General features: G+C 48.0%; 7 protein-coding genes across 7 annotated transcripts; 3 read left to right on the top strand and 4 right to left on the bottom strand.

Moving 5' to 3' along the window:
• Positions 1–107: 107 nt before the first annotated feature.
• DFJ58DRAFT_759924 (G10 protein) lies at positions 108–1,183 on the top strand. The gene is made up of 6 exons (XM_041388383.1): positions 108–262; positions 311–510; positions 564–630; positions 682–769; positions 821–996; positions 1,054–1,183. The coding sequence occupies exons 1-5, from the start codon at positions 200–202 to the stop codon at positions 847–849; spliced, it is 447 nt and encodes a 148-aa protein (XP_041250060.1). The 5' UTR covers positions 108–199; the 3' UTR covers positions 850–996; positions 1,054–1,183.
• Positions 1,184–2,780, top strand: DFJ58DRAFT_759920 (uncharacterized protein). Its single transcript, XM_041388382.1, has 3 exons — positions 1,184–1,309; positions 1,380–1,483; positions 1,594–2,780. Exon 3 carries the CDS (start codon positions 1,630–1,632, stop codon positions 2,656–2,658), a length of 1,029 nt encoding a protein of 342 aa, XP_041250059.1. The 5' UTR covers positions 1,184–1,309; positions 1,380–1,483; positions 1,594–1,629; the 3' UTR covers positions 2,659–2,780.
• A 53-nt stretch (positions 2,781–2,833) lies between these two features.
• On the bottom strand, positions 2,834–5,267 carry DFJ58DRAFT_759919 (uncharacterized protein). Its single transcript, XM_041388381.1, has one exon. It carries the CDS (start codon positions 4,985–4,987, stop codon positions 3,077–3,079), a length of 1,911 nt encoding a protein of 636 aa, XP_041250058.1. The 5' UTR covers positions 4,988–5,267; the 3' UTR covers positions 2,834–3,076.
• Positions 5,268–6,541: 1,274 nt separating this feature from the next.
• Positions 6,542–8,192, bottom strand: DFJ58DRAFT_369503 (PLC-like phosphodiesterase). The gene is made up of 10 exons (XM_041380078.1): positions 7,980–8,192; positions 7,904–7,923; positions 7,765–7,843; positions 7,669–7,716; positions 7,581–7,607; positions 7,414–7,529; positions 7,067–7,365; positions 6,938–7,013; positions 6,810–6,885; positions 6,542–6,759 (listed from the first exon to the last, which is right to left on the bottom strand). The coding sequence occupies exons 1-10, from the start codon at positions 8,002–8,004 to the stop codon at positions 6,587–6,589; spliced, it is 939 nt and encodes a 312-aa protein (XP_041250057.1). The 5' UTR covers positions 8,005–8,192; the 3' UTR covers positions 6,542–6,586.
• Positions 8,193–8,546: 354 nt separating this feature from the next.
• Positions 8,547–10,060, bottom strand: DFJ58DRAFT_759909 (uncharacterized protein). The gene is made up of 3 exons (XM_041388380.1): positions 9,596–10,060; positions 9,163–9,512; positions 8,547–9,082 (listed from the first exon to the last, which is right to left on the bottom strand). The coding sequence occupies exons 1-3, from the start codon at positions 9,943–9,945 to the stop codon at positions 8,703–8,705; spliced, it is 1,080 nt and encodes a 359-aa protein (XP_041250056.1). The 5' UTR covers positions 9,946–10,060; the 3' UTR covers positions 8,547–8,702.
• A 2,296-nt stretch (positions 10,061–12,356) lies between these two features.
• DFJ58DRAFT_759899 (DUF55-domain-containing protein) lies at positions 12,357–14,020 on the bottom strand. Its single transcript, XM_041388379.1, has 10 exons — positions 13,910–14,020; positions 13,705–13,845; positions 13,526–13,627; positions 13,442–13,475; positions 13,367–13,386; positions 13,285–13,313; positions 13,133–13,154; positions 12,911–13,079; positions 12,808–12,848; positions 12,357–12,776 (listed from the first exon to the last, which is right to left on the bottom strand). The coding sequence occupies exons 2-10, from the start codon at positions 13,780–13,782 to the stop codon at positions 12,501–12,503; spliced, it is 771 nt and encodes a 256-aa protein (XP_041250055.1). The 5' UTR covers positions 13,783–13,845; positions 13,910–14,020; the 3' UTR covers positions 12,357–12,500.
• Positions 14,021–14,349: 329 nt separating this feature from the next.
• On the top strand, positions 14,350–15,730 carry DFJ58DRAFT_651213 (uncharacterized protein; the record flags this gene model as incomplete). The annotated part of the gene is made up of 6 exons (XM_041381609.1): positions 14,350–14,455; positions 14,502–14,596; positions 14,655–14,687; positions 14,737–14,848; positions 14,900–15,068; positions 15,130–15,730. 6 exons carry the CDS (start codon positions 14,350–14,352, stop codon positions 15,728–15,730), a joined length of 1,116 nt encoding a protein of 371 aa, XP_041250054.1.
• Between the last annotated feature and the right edge of the window lie 411 nt (positions 15,731–16,141).

Raw genomic sequence — 16,141 nt, 5'->3', positions numbered from 1 at the left:
TTTTGACGCAACATACGCGTGGCTTCGTAGCGGCCACCGACGCCAGAAAAGTAACAAGACGCAGCCAGAGAAGGTACAACATCGACGAGTCAGGACAACGAGAAACAAAAGACCCTAAAATGGTAAGTATGCTTTGTCAGAAATTGGTGTCTAAGAAAGGTTCTCACGGGTCGGCCTCACCTCCTCGTCGTGATTAACGATGCCCAGAATACGCACAACACGGACGAAGAAGCCCCCAGAAGGCTATGAAGATATTGAAAGCGTAGGCATTGATCATCAGCAGGCTGTTCTAATTCTGATATTATCGTAGATTCTCGATGATTATGCGAAGAAGATGAGAGACGCTGAGAACGAGTCTCATGAGGGCAAGCGCAAGGCCGAGTCTCTCTGGCCCATCATGCGTATCTCACATACCAGGTCGCGTTACATCTATGAGCTCTATTACAAGCGTGAAGCTATCTCAAAAGAGCTTTATGACTGGCTCTTGAAGGAAGGATATGCAGATGCGAAGTCAGTTGCTTGTCTCTAAAGCCCTATCACATACTGAACGTCAATTGCTTCAGCTTAATAGCCAAATGGAAGAAGACAGGTTATGAGAAATTGTGCTGCCTCAGATGTATCCAGACCAAGGTATTACTCACCTCTCAATTCGCCGAGACATTGCTCAACTCATTTTTCCAGGATATGAACTATCAAGGCTCCACATGTATCTGTCGCGTGCCCAAAGCACAGGTACGGTCAGGTACGGTTGTCGAATGCGTACATTGTGGTGAGTGTTTGAATTTATGTTTTTCGTCTGCGACTGACCTCTATTCGTTAGGATGCCGTGGCTGCAGCTCAGACTCCTAGGCGGGGGAGGTCCATATCAAGTCATCACTAAAGAAGCAGAACCTCGAGCCAGACGTCTACCTCATAGGTGCCCATACGAGCTTTGTCAGTCGAGGTACATCGGGAGGATAGATGGGGAAAGCGTAGTCGCAATATCTGTGCCCTGAGGTCCATTGTGTCCATTTGCATGCAGCAACGGCTTTGCTCAGAATGTTTGTTATTTAGATATGATCCATATTTTGTATTCTTGCAATCGCCATGGAGGTCTTCTCCTGATCAACAACCCAGAATACAACATCCGAATATTGTAATGATGTCGACATGGTGAGGTTGGTAAATGTGTTGTACTTTCTGGGCGTGTATTTTGGCATGTTGTACATGCTTGTACATGGCGTGCATGAAAAGTACAAGGACTTGCTTGTACACTTGAACAAATATTCAACAAGGGCATGCGACGCCTTCTGCAGGTTGCCATCCGCCGGTGAGCTTCTACTCCTGTCTCCAGCGCGACCTTTATATCGAATTCAAGGACTTGTTCTGCGAACAACCAGCAAAACGTCATGTTATGCAGGGCTTGCTACTGGGCGAACTTTTTATAAGCTCAGGAGTGGGACTGTAGTACCCCGCTGCCAACAAAACAATCACACAGCAGCCGGTGAGTCATGTACCCTCTTCACATCTATTCAACATTCTCATTATGGTCGGACCTGCCTGCATTTAACGCAACCGCTTTCCGTTCTATTGTTTACTCGACATGATGAACAGAAGACCAATCTTCACTTAAAAACACGCTGTACATCAATGGTTTTTGCTCAGAACACATCGCGAAGGAAGCGTCCCATGTGTCACAGGTGCGGGTCGACTATGGCAGGCCACACACGAAAGAACAACATGTTCATCTGCCCTGGGCCTGCTGAGAGTAAATCGCACCTTCATTTATCCCCCGACACCCCCCCACCTACATACGAGTTCCACGGCTTCCAGGTTCCACCTGGCGACCGCTGGCACTGGCGAAACCCTAATTGGGTCTCGCCACCGCGCGAGAGACCACATGAGAAGGCTCACCGCACTGTGTCCCTCACACCTACAGAGCCTCTGTCCGATGAAGGGCCAGGAAAGGAAAACATCTCGCCCTTCCCTATGGAACATTCTCCTAGTCCTGGCTATCCAGGCGACGACTGGGCCGATAGTTCGGACTCTTTGGACTATTATCCCAACTTTTCCATCAAGGAAGAATCCCCTGAACCGCAGTTTGATACCTACATATCGGGCTGCTCTCGCTCGCCGCCTCCCCGCGAATGGTCCCCATTCTCGCAGTCGCCTATCACCGATATAAGCCTTAACACGGCCCTCCGTGCAGGCACGCCATTGTACAGCGTGTACCGCGTCCCGCGTCAAGACGTCCCAAAAGTCCAACGGACTGCACAACGCGAGGGGAAACTCTTGAGCGTGATGACAGCCCCTCCCGCACACCTCGCCAAAATCCCACGCGAGAAATCGCGAGAGACGGTGTGGGTCATTCTCAGTGATCGTGAGGAAGACCTCCAGTACGCAGTACATTCCCAACGTATGCCAGGCGCCTTTGCCCAGGGCACGACGACGGACTTTAGCGACTCCAAAAGTGACACAGTAGCTCCGGTCACGCAGAATGCACCGTTCTATAATACTGTGGGTCAGCGCAATGCGACCTTTGATCAGTCGATGTACAGTATTCCTGGTGGGATGGCGATTCAAGAGAACTTGCGATCCGCCGGTCATGGGTTTCTTCAGATGGCATTTGCGGGGATTATCGGTGGCCTTGTCGTCACCTACGGACGGGCCCTCTTGTAGCGATTCGGGGCATCCATCCATCAGTGGTATTGGGTTGGGAATTGACGATAAGCATTGTACGTTACTTTTCTCGTTGGGCTGCCGATACGGACGATCTATGCCAATATTCTGCTACTATATGCCTTATGTATTCTTTTTGTTACGCTCTATGCCAACTTCTCTTATGATCGATCACTTCAATCAGCGTGTGATATTGAGACATTTCAAGGGTACAGTGCTCAGTCACTTGAAGTACATGCATGGACAATGTGAACACTAGCAGTGTGCGGTATATAAGTAAGATCAGTGAGCGTGTCATAAAAATACGTACAAAAATCATGACAAGACCATCGTCGCGAAAAGTAAAGCAAAAAGGAGATAAAAACATGTTCATATACACTTCCATAACTGATCCCCCCGATTCCGACCAATATTGACTTTATACCGCCCAATCATCTAACGTCCCGCCTCCAGGTCGACTCCCCCACCCTCGTGAAATGCGTTCCTCCATACGATCATCGGTCCGTGCAGAATTCGTGCTCATAGGCCCTCCAATGAACAACCTCTCAAACCACCCAAGTGTCTCCCCCTCTTCTTCGTCTTTCCCCTTGCGCTTTCTGCTCCTGTTCTTCCGCTTGTCCGAGATTTTAGAAGATCCTGGACGTGAGCTTGCATACGACTCTGGGAGCTCCGCAAAGCTGATGCGCTTAGGCGTTGACAAGCCTGAGGGGGGATTACTCCTGAGGGCTTTGGCCACGCCGTTTCCAAACATATCCGAGAGGCTGCCTATACTTGGCGATGAACGAGGTGTTGGGGGCACAGAGGGCGCCTTCAAGGATGAATGTGTAGGTGGGGAAGGAGGACGCGTAGAGGATGAATGTCTGCTCTTCGTGAAAAGACGGGATATAGAGGCAGTCGCAGTGGATGTACCAGCAACCGGGGCGGGGACGGGAGTGACAGGCATGAAATTGGGCGACCGACTTTGTTTACGATCTTTTCGAGGGGGAGAGTTGAGGGAGGTGGAGGGTGACTGTTCATCAAGGATTTTGCGGAGAGACTGAACGGTGCGGTAGCCAGTAGGGTGATCTGATGAATCTGATGAAGCAGGAGAAAGCTCCTCGATGGGTGGAGTCATTACGCGGGGAAGAGGGGTTACGGGTCGTCTAGGCGTCGTGGAGTGAGATCGGGATGCAGACTCTGGCTTGCGATTGCAATTGCGATCAGGGGATAATTGGAGTGAGCAAGGGGACTTGGAAAATCTCGATCCTCGTTCAGTGCTGCATGTGCTCGTTGAACCACGCCGTGGTATGAAGGTACGAGGGGACGATGTATCAGTTGGTGGAGGTGTGGCTGACTCTGAGCGCATCACTATATTGGAGAGGAGACTGTACGCTGGAGTGGGAATTTCCAGAGGCTGTCCCGATAACACAGGTAAAGACTGTGAGGACTGAAGCTCCGGCTGTCTGACCAAGGTGTGATCCTGCCAATCAGTTGAGTGCGATGAAGCAGAGGCCCGTAACCCCAAGGTGGAGGGCAAAATTATCATGCCTGGATCAGCTGTTGATTCGACATACTGGGTGAGTGCCCTAGGGGCAGGTGCAACGAGGAAATCACGTTTCGGAAGCGAGAATTGAAGCTGTGAAGCGCTCGAGCATGAGCCGTTGAGCTCCAGTAGTGACGGTCTCCTCCTATTCCGCAAATCCCTGATATTTGATGTGGGAAGACTCTGGCTAATCGCGGGCTCGTCCGGCATGACTGGACCGATGTCTCTAACCTCTTCGTTAAACAGACCATCCACACCTTTCGATATCTCTTCGAGATGTGCCATCCATGTGCCATGGACACCGCTGTTCAATCTGATTCGAGTTGAAAGGTTCCTCGCGCGAACCTCGAGAGAACGGTCTGGTGCTACCTCGGATGAAAGCAAGGCCGAAAGACTGCATTGAGTGGAGATTGAGCTCTGCATGAGTACATTTGACATCTCAAGTGCATGTACACTGCGTTCAAGCAGCGAGTCGAGGAATGGGTCGGCTGCTGGGACAGAGACTGACTGGCGTTTTCGTCTACGTGTGTAAGGTGCTGTGCGTCGTGGTGAATTGAGTTGACAACGTTGTGGAGGGAAGGCAACAGCTTGCTCCTCAGTGTCTGCGTCTGCCTCCTCACTATCAGGGTAGTCAGGCGGTCTATCCGACTCGTTTCCTGTATAGAACGCCGAATTGGATGTTTTACTCCAATTGAGCGGAGCCGAGTACTCAGGGAGAGTGTGTACTGTGTCGGACGACATTCTTGAAACTGAGGAACGCTTTCTGTACGTTCTGCGAGATTGATGGTGGTGGTTTGATAAGTTCATGACTTCGGGTAACTAGAAAGATAAATAGGATAGGGACGGGTGAGAAGTGAGAAGTAGGAAGAGGGGCAAACATGGCGCAAACGGTATACCGGTTACCCTCGGCCGCGTGTTCATTCGCCAATTATGGTCCGTCGAGTCACAATTGACGCTATGTATTCAATACTTGACAGTTTATTTTTTTTAAGCATGGGGGACGAAATAAAGTGCTGTTTCTCTGTCGCGGACTTGCGGAGAGACTGCCACAAAGGAAAACTCTGGAGTGCGATAACTCAGAATCCACAACGAATTGAGTAAGAGCCTTAAGCTTCGAATACTTCGAATAACTTCGATTAGATATTGTGTTTTTTTTGTAATCTTTGAACTTCGGCGACTCGGCACATGATCATTCGGAATTTACTCCGACATCTTGCCGACGAGTACTCTTACTTGTGTTATCGACACAGCAACATATGTCATTTGACGTGAATAAGCATGCTAGCTACCAACTTACGATACTTACTCCAATCGATTACGACTATCTTCATATCAATTTGAAAAATTCACTTACCCGCTTTTATTTGTTATCATGAACACCAAACAGAGGCGCTCATGAGTCATGCTATTGCTACTTTTTCGCTAGGGTTGTGGGGTTTGACCATCACGATGGGTCCGTAAGGTCCGTAACCAATAGCAACCAATAGTACGTGGTTGTCTCCGCACTAGTGCCCGCGCCAACGCTCCAGCAGGCTCACTTCCTTTCTCCGGAAATTTCGTGACCCTAGGTGACTCTCTAAATTTTTATTTGCCTGATTTCTATCTTCTAGGTTATCTTTGGCTACTTGGGAACTCGGGGGGCTCAGAGGATCTAGATCCTGGTATGCATCCGCATGCAATGAAGACAAGTCCACCGGGAAAGCTAGCTGAGAGGGCATCTGAAAACGCTTCCTCGCCGCCCTCTTATGCAGGAAATTTGTCGTCACAAACTCTCGTCGAGTTTCTCGCCCATCTGAGTAGGAGGGAACTATCTGCTCACCCACCTTGATGTAGAGTAGGCCGCCGCCCTGCATATTGGTTTTTTTAACCTTATCCCTCTTACTATTGCTCTTGACACTCGCCCACGCGGAGGCCCACATTTTGCTCACGTGGATATCTCACTTCCTCAGGCGGATGCCCGCAAGTGCAACATTGCCACGAAGATGTCTTCAAGTTGCCACCTCTGATTTCCAATGCTGCTCTCCTCACCTCGAAGTGTCGCTCTACGGCTCCTACAATTTAGGATCCGATTTCCATTTTGCTGCGTCGCTCTACTTCCATGGGAATTGCAGCTCACTTCGGCTGTCTCTTGAACGAGTTAGGACCGATATCAGGTCCGGTCGCCCCTTTGGGGCTTCGATCCAAAAGCTATTCCATAAACCAAACATTTCCATTTGTTCTCCCTACCACTACTAAGACTGCTGCACGACAGCAGACACAAAGTCAATGTAACAATGCATCACCGGATATCTACTTCTATACCCTCCAGCTCAAATAACCAGTAGTAGACATGTAACAAAAACATTAAGGCCCAGACATCTAGAAAAATCGTCAATGGTAAAACAATGCAATCACTCCAACAATCCGTCATGTTACTACAGCCACAGACGCCTCGGGTTGTGCAAAATTGTCAAATGGACCCGCAGCACCTTCGAGGTATGTTCTTGCGACTCTGTTCGTCAACATGGAGGGAAAATAAAACTTCCAGGTCGTCCAGAGGAACCATCGGCTATACTGGGACAGGATAGAGTCGTAATCGACTAATAGCACGTTGAATAACTTGCCCACGCCACGTAGATGAGTCCCTTACCTTGAAGAGCGGCACGCAGCTCGAGCCACTTCTTCGTCACGTCCGTGAGAATGACGTCAATGCCCCATCGTACGGCCTGGATCAGAAATTGAGACTAGACGTGGCAGTATAAGAATAAAGCCACTTACCTCCATCATGTGCTCCGGCTCATTTACTGTCCAAACCATAATTTTCTTGCCCGCAGCCTTGCACTCATTCCGGAACCTTTGCGATGCCGTCATGGCACCGCCACGCAGACACCAAATAATAAAACTTACTTCTGGCCATCATAGGTGGTCAAAGAGGCAAACGCCATTGAAAACACCTCCACACCATCCCAGAAATATTTCCGCGCAATCGAAAGGCTCCCACCAATATGTGAGCGCCTGCAATATGGTAATCTCGCTTTCGCAAAAGCCACGAAACGCGGATGCCAAAGGCCCAGCAAAATACGGGGAGCCAACTTCGTCTGCCAATCAGGTTGCGTTGAGATAACATCATGCATAAGCGAGAAGAGGCGGTCAGGATCATTCTGAACCTTGACATCAACGTTAAACTTGACGTGCTGGTTCTCGGGCTACAAAGAACGTGGGTAAACCGATTAGATAAACGCATAGGCACCTACTTTCATCAAAAGAGCGATGGTCTGCACGAACGTGGGGATACATTGTTGAGGCAGCTTGACAGTACGGAGGTTTTCCATTCCATCTTCGCCGTACCAATGCCGTTCCCTAATTAAGCCTAGATTCGTTGGTCAAACCACGAACGTGCATTAGAATGTAAGCTAACCACCTTTTGATCCTGTGGTCCTCTCCAGGTCTGTAGAACGCACGCAGCATCAGATGAGCCAATCGGAAAAAGAGGCAACTATTCAACACACCTGGGTCATGGAACATTACGACAACACCATCCAACGACACATGGACGTCTGGGATACAGGTTATGGAGACCAATACAGGCCAGGGTTATTAATTACCGCTCTCGATGCCGTCTGCCCCATCATTGATGGCGGCTTCAAAGCTTGCGAGGGTGTTCTCTGGAAAAGCTGCTGAAGCCTACGGGCAGTGGCTTAGTGTCGAGTGATACTGCGCATGACTCGACCTAGTTCGACTTACCCCTCGGTGACCCCAGCATTCTGAAACATTATTGTCAGTTCAGCTCCGTTATAACCAACGTGGTGAATGCCATTACCTGGAAGAACTTTAGTGGCGGTCATATCTGAACTGCACGCAAGCACTAGAGACGGGGTATAAGAGGGGAGATGCAGGAGAGGAAAGGAGAGCGGTCTTAAAGGCAACTGTTTCAAAGTTTAGATTATATAGCAAACCCCAAAACACTCTTCTTATGAGTAACAGCTGGGAAACAAGCTATTACCCGAGCGAAAGTCGGGCAACTGGGGTTCGCAATTGTGGACGAATGAGAGAAGCAGCTCCGATGACCTGAATATTATTTCAAAATTTCGCACCGCGGCTCGAGCTGACGTTATAGAATTCGAATTAGCCAAACCAAGCTAAGCCAAGAATGCATGTTGAATCATTTTTGAGCTAGTAACTATCCGTTCATAATACCAATCCTGCAGGCAAAATGGACATGTCAATTATCAAACACGGGGAACTTCTGGGAAGGATGAGAGTCTGACGCGACGCGAAATCTTTTCTTTACATTTTAGGTAATCGGCGCTTGTTCGAAGCAGGCCTGCGCGACAAACACTATAATTAGTGCGGGGAAACCCATGGTCCTTGTGGGGTTAAACCTTGGTTGAATCATAAAACAAACATTCAATGGTATATCAGAGTCGGTCCGAAATCCCAACATATTATGTACGAGTATATAATGGTGTCAAGAATGGTATCATGCACTGGAAGTGTTCCAGAAGCCAGCCATATTACCTATCTATTCAGCAGCCAATTTAAGTTAGTAGTGATGCTGTCTGCCGACAACTACCATCCCCTCATCGTCTGTCTCCGTTCCATATTCGCTGGCGCTTCCTTCTTGCCTCAACGACCGAGACAATGAAGTGTCAACACTCGGAGTCTCACTGCCATCCTCGTCGCTTGGCACGTCCGGAACTTCATCGGACGCAACCTGGACAGGGGTAGCCGGTATGGGATCCGGTTCTTCGACAGGTGTTGAGTCAGCTTGCATTCCTGGTTGTTCGGCTGGTTTCATGTCTTCTTCTGAGGTGACTTTGACAGAAATTTCACGTAAAGTCGCCAACATCTGATCTCGAACTAACGTAGTCAATTCAGGGACGTCTGATACAGAGAGTCCCGCGGTTGAAATTGGTGGGAGAACTGTAAAACGAGTGTTCAAATCAGTGAAATTGAACGGAGATGATTGAAACGAGTCAAGTGCCGCAGAATTGCCTACTGACCTCGGACCCTGATGGTGCCTGACCCGAACACGCCCTTGCGATAAATTCTCCAATAATTCTCACAAACGACAGGTGTAACGGGTATCCCAGCTTGGACAGCAAGATGGAAAGCACCCTTCTTGAAAGGCAGTAACGACGGTATTTCCTCGCAGTGCCGTGTACCCTCAGGATACATCATCAACGAGATGCCCTTCGTTTTCATCTCATCTCCAGCAGCTGCGAGCGATCCGTGTGCTTTTGCACTATCTCCACGATCTACGAACACGGCACCCGACATGAACATCCAAGGACCCAGAGGCGACCATTGGAGCTCCTTCTTAGCCATAATGGACGCTTTCCTAGGGAACATCCTGCAAGCACCATGCGGAACAGAATATGAATTAAGTCAGTTTCACACCACTCATGGTAAACTTCTTCAGTAAATAATACATACCTTCCCAAATACAAAATATCAAGCATGCTCTGATGATTGCCTACCATGACCACAGGACATGTCTGCAGATGCTCCTCGCCCTCGACCTCTATTTGGATATCCAAAACGCGACTAGCAACAGCATAGAACGACCGGGCAACGACATAGTTGACGTCATGCCTGCAACCCATCAATGTCATTCCGACTGCGACAAAGACTCCCCATGTTGAGACTACTGCCAGCGTCCCAAGGTAAATAGTGAGTTGAGCATAATAACGCCCAACGGGAGAAGTTGAGGCGATTGTTCGAAGGATGATGACAGGAAAAGAGATATAAGCCAAAGGTTTGATGAAGAAAGTAAGAAAAGACATGAAGAATCGCAGTTCAGACTCTAGATGGTTAATCGCTTGGAAGATCAATAAAGACGCGACGCAACGCACGCTGTACTACAGCAGCCAGCGGACGTGCACGCGGAGAGTGACAGCTCAGATGGGAAAGCCAGCCATGTGATTTATTTTGGTCCTTTTTAACCCAAACCCAAGTCGACTTCTGACGGAGTCTACCAAAATCAATTGCGCAGCGTCTAGTTTTTGAATTCTTTTTTACTTACTACTTATTGACTACTCAGTATGTATACTTGATCACTATCATGGATATTCAACGAAAGTCACTCGCTCCTTCGGCAGTGTGCTGCGCTTCAGCTTCACGAACTGAGGCTTAGGTAAGTCCGCAAATAATTTTCCAACAAGGCCTTAGCTTTCACATAATTTTTTTTGTATTCATTTTTGTCCATTGAGAGAGAGATTATGTAGGACAGAGCTTTGACATTTCAATTCTTTGTGCAAGTTTAATGAAATGTAGTCAATCCACTAGTAGTGGTGTATCAATGACGTGTAAGTACTTATGATCTTCCACATTGAATAGACATACATATCAAGGTGTCGGCACGCAACAACTGGAACAAGCAGCCAAGGGATATATGTAACTTCAAGGGGAAAAGCAGGATAAGGTAGGCTCATGACTACCACTGGAGTCGGACCAGTCTAACAAACATCTTTAGCCTTAAGAGAGAAAGGTGTCTGTCAGATCACATGAGGACCTGTAACCACAAAAGTTTGGTTAGTCTTTGAGTGATACCTATTCCGGGTGCGCGTTCTGGGATATTCAGATGTTTTTGGATGTATAGATGCGAAGTTCATTCATGCCATAATGGATTTTTCTCTACAGTCAAAGCTGTTGGTGCCAAACCACCGAGCGCTCTCATGTGGACCATGTCGTCGTAATCTCCATTCATTTATGCGTTATCTCCGGGGCCCTAACCTCGTCAGGCATCCACTACACCTGGAGGACATCGCACTACCTACCATGCCTCCTCAAGTTACTGAGCCTGCTCCCTCTGAGCCCTCGTAGCTGCGGATGTCTTGCTCAGCGGCGAAGTGTTGTCCTCTATCTTGCCTTGTTGGCCTCCGACGACTAGATGTCACTGTTTGGATGACGGCGAGCTTCAACTTCGTAACTCTTGCCTGGACAAATTAGTCATCCGATCATTAATCCCTTCGACCTTGGCCAGAGAAACCGTAGAAAGTTGGGTTGTTCAATGCAGATCGCTGGAGCTGTGGTTCTGGACACCTGAAACTGTGGTCATCGGATGTACCCTACGCAAGTTGGACGATCTTCTACTTTGGGATGGCCTGGAGTGTATCAGACTGAATAGACCCAAGACATCAGACGATGTCGCTTATGCATTCAGCCTCGATACATTCGATCCCCTCACGCACTTTTCCGGTCTCCAAGTGCTTTCCCTCGCATCGTTTTGCATATCGATAGTGCGCTTGGTTGCATAATCAAATACTGACCACGCCTCCGGTGCCTTGATCTTGGAACGCAAAATTTTTGGCAGACGCGACCCAAGATTGGCCTTGTGGCCTCACTGTCATCCTGTCCCGAAGCTTGGTTTGGCATTCGACGCTACGAATGTAAATCCACCTACGACTGAGAAGCCGGCAGGCAGGGTTTGCAACACAAATATCACCAACTTTTGTGTTGGATGCTCTCCGATCGAACAACCATGGCAAGTCGCGGTCACGGTTTGCCATGTGAGGGAGATCAAAGTCGAGCTCGGGATCTGGTGTCTCGACCGAAATATACGACAATCCAAGTGGAACGAGGTGTTGGAGTGCATTAGCGAGATATCTTGATCAAGAAACAGGAGAGCTAAAGCGTAATAGTTGCCACGGGCTTGGAGCTCAGTGTCATGCTACAGAGAATGTCAATACAAATGATGCCTTGTCGATCCTTGTCGCAATCTTTGAGCAATGCGCACTTAGCTTGGCCATGTCCTTCCCTGAATATTGATTGATGTTTTTAAATAACACGCATGTCGGATCCAGCGTGGGGTCTTGTCAACGTTCTATTAACTATCCGAACTTGAAGTCATGCAGCCCTGCTTAAGCGTCTGGTACGTTCTATTATGTAGTTAACTCTTCCCACTCTGGCGTGATGTGATTTCGAAAATGTAATTACTCGTCCTTATACATGACGTTAGGAATAGATATTGCACATGTGCTGTTTCCTCAATTCAATTGACAGGAGCGAAATTGCAGAGGCGTGAGCTAATCAATGACATCGGTCGTAGTAAATACGACGGATCATGGCAAAGCTGTAGTGGATGACCTCAGCGTTCCCATTCAAATTCCTGTATCTGATCACGAGTTGCCGTTCTGCGATACTATTCCAGAACATGGACAGGGAATAGTAGGAATAGTCGTGCAGATCACCGAAATGAATAGCATAAATGGCGCCGCTGGCACAATAGCGCGCCGACAAGGCAAACAATAGAATTGACAGAGGACTGTACCTCGCTGTGCCCGCAGCTGATCTACAGCAAAGACCAAAGTGACAAGTACAGCATAATCGTAGACATCTATCAATCCTCCTTCCTAGTCCGAACGGAGCGTCGGTGAGGTACCTCCTGGGTTCCAACATCAACATCAGATGCCTTCCTTTTCTTGCCTTTCTTTGGTTTTACATCGGGTTCTTCACTCGCATCAACTTTTGCCTTGACTTCGCTACCACCGTTGTCGTTCGTTGGATTTGTCTTTGCCCTAGAATTCTTCGTAGCAGCTTGTCTCGGGCGTTTTGATGTACTTGGTTTTTTCTTCCCGAATGACATCACCTCCCAACCACCTTTTTCTGACATCATCTGGATGACCCCCCCAACATTCCTGACTGACCCGCTGAACGCTCAAACGTCCACGTGTGACCAGGGGCATCGCTATAGAGAGGTACATTGTGAGCCATTCTTGGGCAGTTGAGTGAAATCAGAAGTCTCGGTACCTTTCACAGCTTTCACTCCATCCGTGCCTATATACGCAAATTCATCTGGTGGGTCCGATTCCGCCGATTCTGCAATGTGACGGAGGAGGGACAGCGGGACAAAATGTTCAGCGCGAGAGAGGAATGTGGCATCTATCATAAACCACTTCGGATCATCTCGTTTAGTTTTCTTAATAAAGGTACGGTTAATACTGGCACGAAAATAATTTGTATCAAATTTACCGGATCGAAGTAGGGGTGAGAACTAAAGGACAGTAACGTCAGTGTGGCAAATGCTTGGTGAAATTCATGTTAATCGAACCTATCCCAGGCCGTGTCTATAAAATAAGTGTGAGCCTATCAGAAAGATATTTTGGATGTTTTATTTCTAGGACATACAATCGGGGTACGCTTCCTTCGACACCTATGAGGAGGAATAAGTATAGGAGGCAAGAAAGAAAATATTGGCCAGCAAACCTCAGCAAACCCAGCGATGCCTGTACAGTGTATAACACATTAAGGTAAAGTTCGCAAGACTGATCACTCACTGACCAGGACTTTTACAGTTCGAATGATAGAATAATATCTTTCTGACGAGCTTGATGAAAGATCAAATTGGGGCCAGAGGATACATACCTTGTCTCCAATGGACATTTCCTTCATCAGGTTACGCGCTTCGAAGTTCCGCACTCCTTCCCACGGCGTCGTCCTTGCAGCTTCAAAATCATCCACGCTGAACTATAGCATGCGCGCAAGATAGTGGGCTATATTGAGCGCTCGCGTTTCTGTAACACCTCTTGGAATAAAACACACACCTTGACATCTTTGCCCTTCACTACACGAGAATCTGGCTCGGCTTTCATAAGCCAATATTTTCTGTCTGTACTTGTCATAGATGCTAGAAATCTAGACGCTCTTCAAAAGTCTGTAGTCGATTGTCGGACTCGGACCTCAAGCTGCTCGATAAATTCAAACTCAGTCGTTTCTTGCCAGTGCCTAACAAAGACAAGGGAACAGTACCAGGAGACTCTAAGAGTGACTTCCCTGAGTATGCAGTCACGATAGTAATACCGGTAATGGTTGAGCTGTGCTCGTTTAACGTTCAGTACTCAGCCTCCGATGGGTGACAAGTTCCGGCGGAATCTCTCGTGGACCGTTACTGCGCAGATATCTATATATATACTATGTGTGTGTCTGTCCAGCAAGTCATGCGACTTGAACTGTCCACCTTATGTGCCATTGGATATCGTTGCTTATAGTTACAGTACTATGGAGGACTGTATTGTGACGTCCGTGTACGTACTTAAAGCCTAAGTTAGTAACCATGCGCAACAAGTCTTATAATTTACACATCTGAGTTCCTGTGAACCCCGCCTTGTCTTACTCCTCCAAGTCGCGCCTATTGAACTTGAAGACCCTTAAAATCTCGCCCAACAGTTTGTCATCTTCTCCTAACATTAATGTCGAGCGACGAAGATCGCAAGGACCGTGTGCCATCTCCTACTGGCAGCTCTTCCCGTGGGAACGTAGTTGACCATGACGCCCCTCATGGTAAGTCGACAGTCTGTTTCAGCCCAATATTGCGCTGAACCCATTCTCACCATGTCTGAAGTTACAGATGAGTTTGCATCGAGGAGGAATGGACCAGAATCTGCTGGAAAGAACCATATGATCAACGTCCAGCCTTTGAAACGCAGCGAGATGCAGGTTAGTCACACCGTATCTTTGGCAATCTAGATCATGATATCTGACAGCTCTTGTTTAGCCCTCGTATGCACAAGACCTCGGTACTGGAGAGGTACGTTTGCTCGTTTATGTGATATCTCTCTCTTCTCACATTAGCATAGGTTACTCATGGTTTCTATGGGTCATTCTTGCAAGGTCTTGGCACCTGTGTTGGGTTCTGCGGTGCTATTCCCTGTTGCCCTCTCCCAAACCCATTCAGAAATGTGCAGCAAGGTATTTACTGCACTCTTCAATGTTCAAATCGTGTTCTGACTAGGATTCAAGGTTCCGTTGGTCTGGTCACACGGTTCGGCCACTTCTACAAGTCGGTCGACCCTGGTCTCGTACAAGTCAATGTCTGCACGGAAGACTTGCGTATTGTCGACGTCAAGATTCAAATCAGCGCCATTGGCAGGCAAACCGTCATCACTCGCGATAATGTTAATGTCGAAATGTGCGCTAATTTAATATTCATATCTCACCTTCATTACTCAAATCATTGTGGCATCGTCTAGTGACTCTGTCATCTACTTCCAGATTGTTAACCCTTATCGTGCTGCCTTTGGCATCACTGACCTACGCCAGGCACTTATCGAACGTGCTCAGACCACCCTAAGGCACGTTGTCGGTGCCCGCGCAGTTCAAAGTGTCGTAACTGAGCGCGAGGCCATTGCCTTTGAGATTGCCGAGATTGTCGGCGACGTTGCCGACAAATGGGGTGTTGCCATTGAAGGTATCTTGATCAAGGATATCATTTTCAGCCCCGAAGTCTCTGCTTCTCTGTCTTCTGCTGCGCAGCAGAAGCGTATTGGAGAGTCCAAGGTCATTGCAGCCCGCGCAGAAGTTGATTCTGCTCGCCTTATGCGCCAAGCAGCCGATATTCTCGCATCACCAGCTGCTATGCAAATCCGTCAGCTGGAGGCTCTACAGCAGATGGCCAAATCTGGTAACACCAAGGTCGTTTTCGTTCCTATGCAACTCCAAAGCGACGTTGTTGGTAGACTGGGCTCCAGCAGTAATGCTGAGGCATCTGGCTCCGGACTACGTGACGAAGTAGGCGAGTCCCTTACCGGCACAGGTCGTGCAGGTCTTCTAGCGAGCATCGCAGATGTATGATCTTCTACTTATCCTTATCTTGTTTCTAATGGACGGTACCCAATCTGTTGCTCTATCTATCCATGTATCTTCACGGATATCTTATTTGCCCTGTTTGTTCATGACTCGACGCCTTTTGTCTTCCTTACTTTCCGTTTTGTAGGATCGTTGATATGCCTTAATGATTTAACGTATGCGTGCAGGATCCTGCTTGAACAATTACTTCCAAGTGCATAGCAGTATAAGACAGACAGGTAAAGGTAGTAACTGAAGTGGGTACTACTGTAAAATTTGTTGGCTGGTACAACTTTAGACAGGATGTATGTAGGCTTCATTCTTTCATTTAATTCTTTCACAAACTCAAGCGTAATAAAGACAGATCAAAAACAGATGGAGACGGAGGAGGAGAGGGTAGCAGAGGGGATTGAAACA

The sequence above is a fragment of the Suillus subalutaceus genome, assembly GCF_016647625.1.
Source record: "Suillus subalutaceus strain FC151 chromosome Unknown DFJ58scaffold_5, whole genome shotgun sequence".
In the NCBI taxonomy this organism is placed as follows: Eukaryota; Fungi; Basidiomycota; class Agaricomycetes; order Boletales; family Suillaceae; genus Suillus; species Suillus subalutaceus.
Note: the sequence above shows the minus strand (reverse complement) of the source record. Positions and strands in the feature narration are given on the sequence as shown.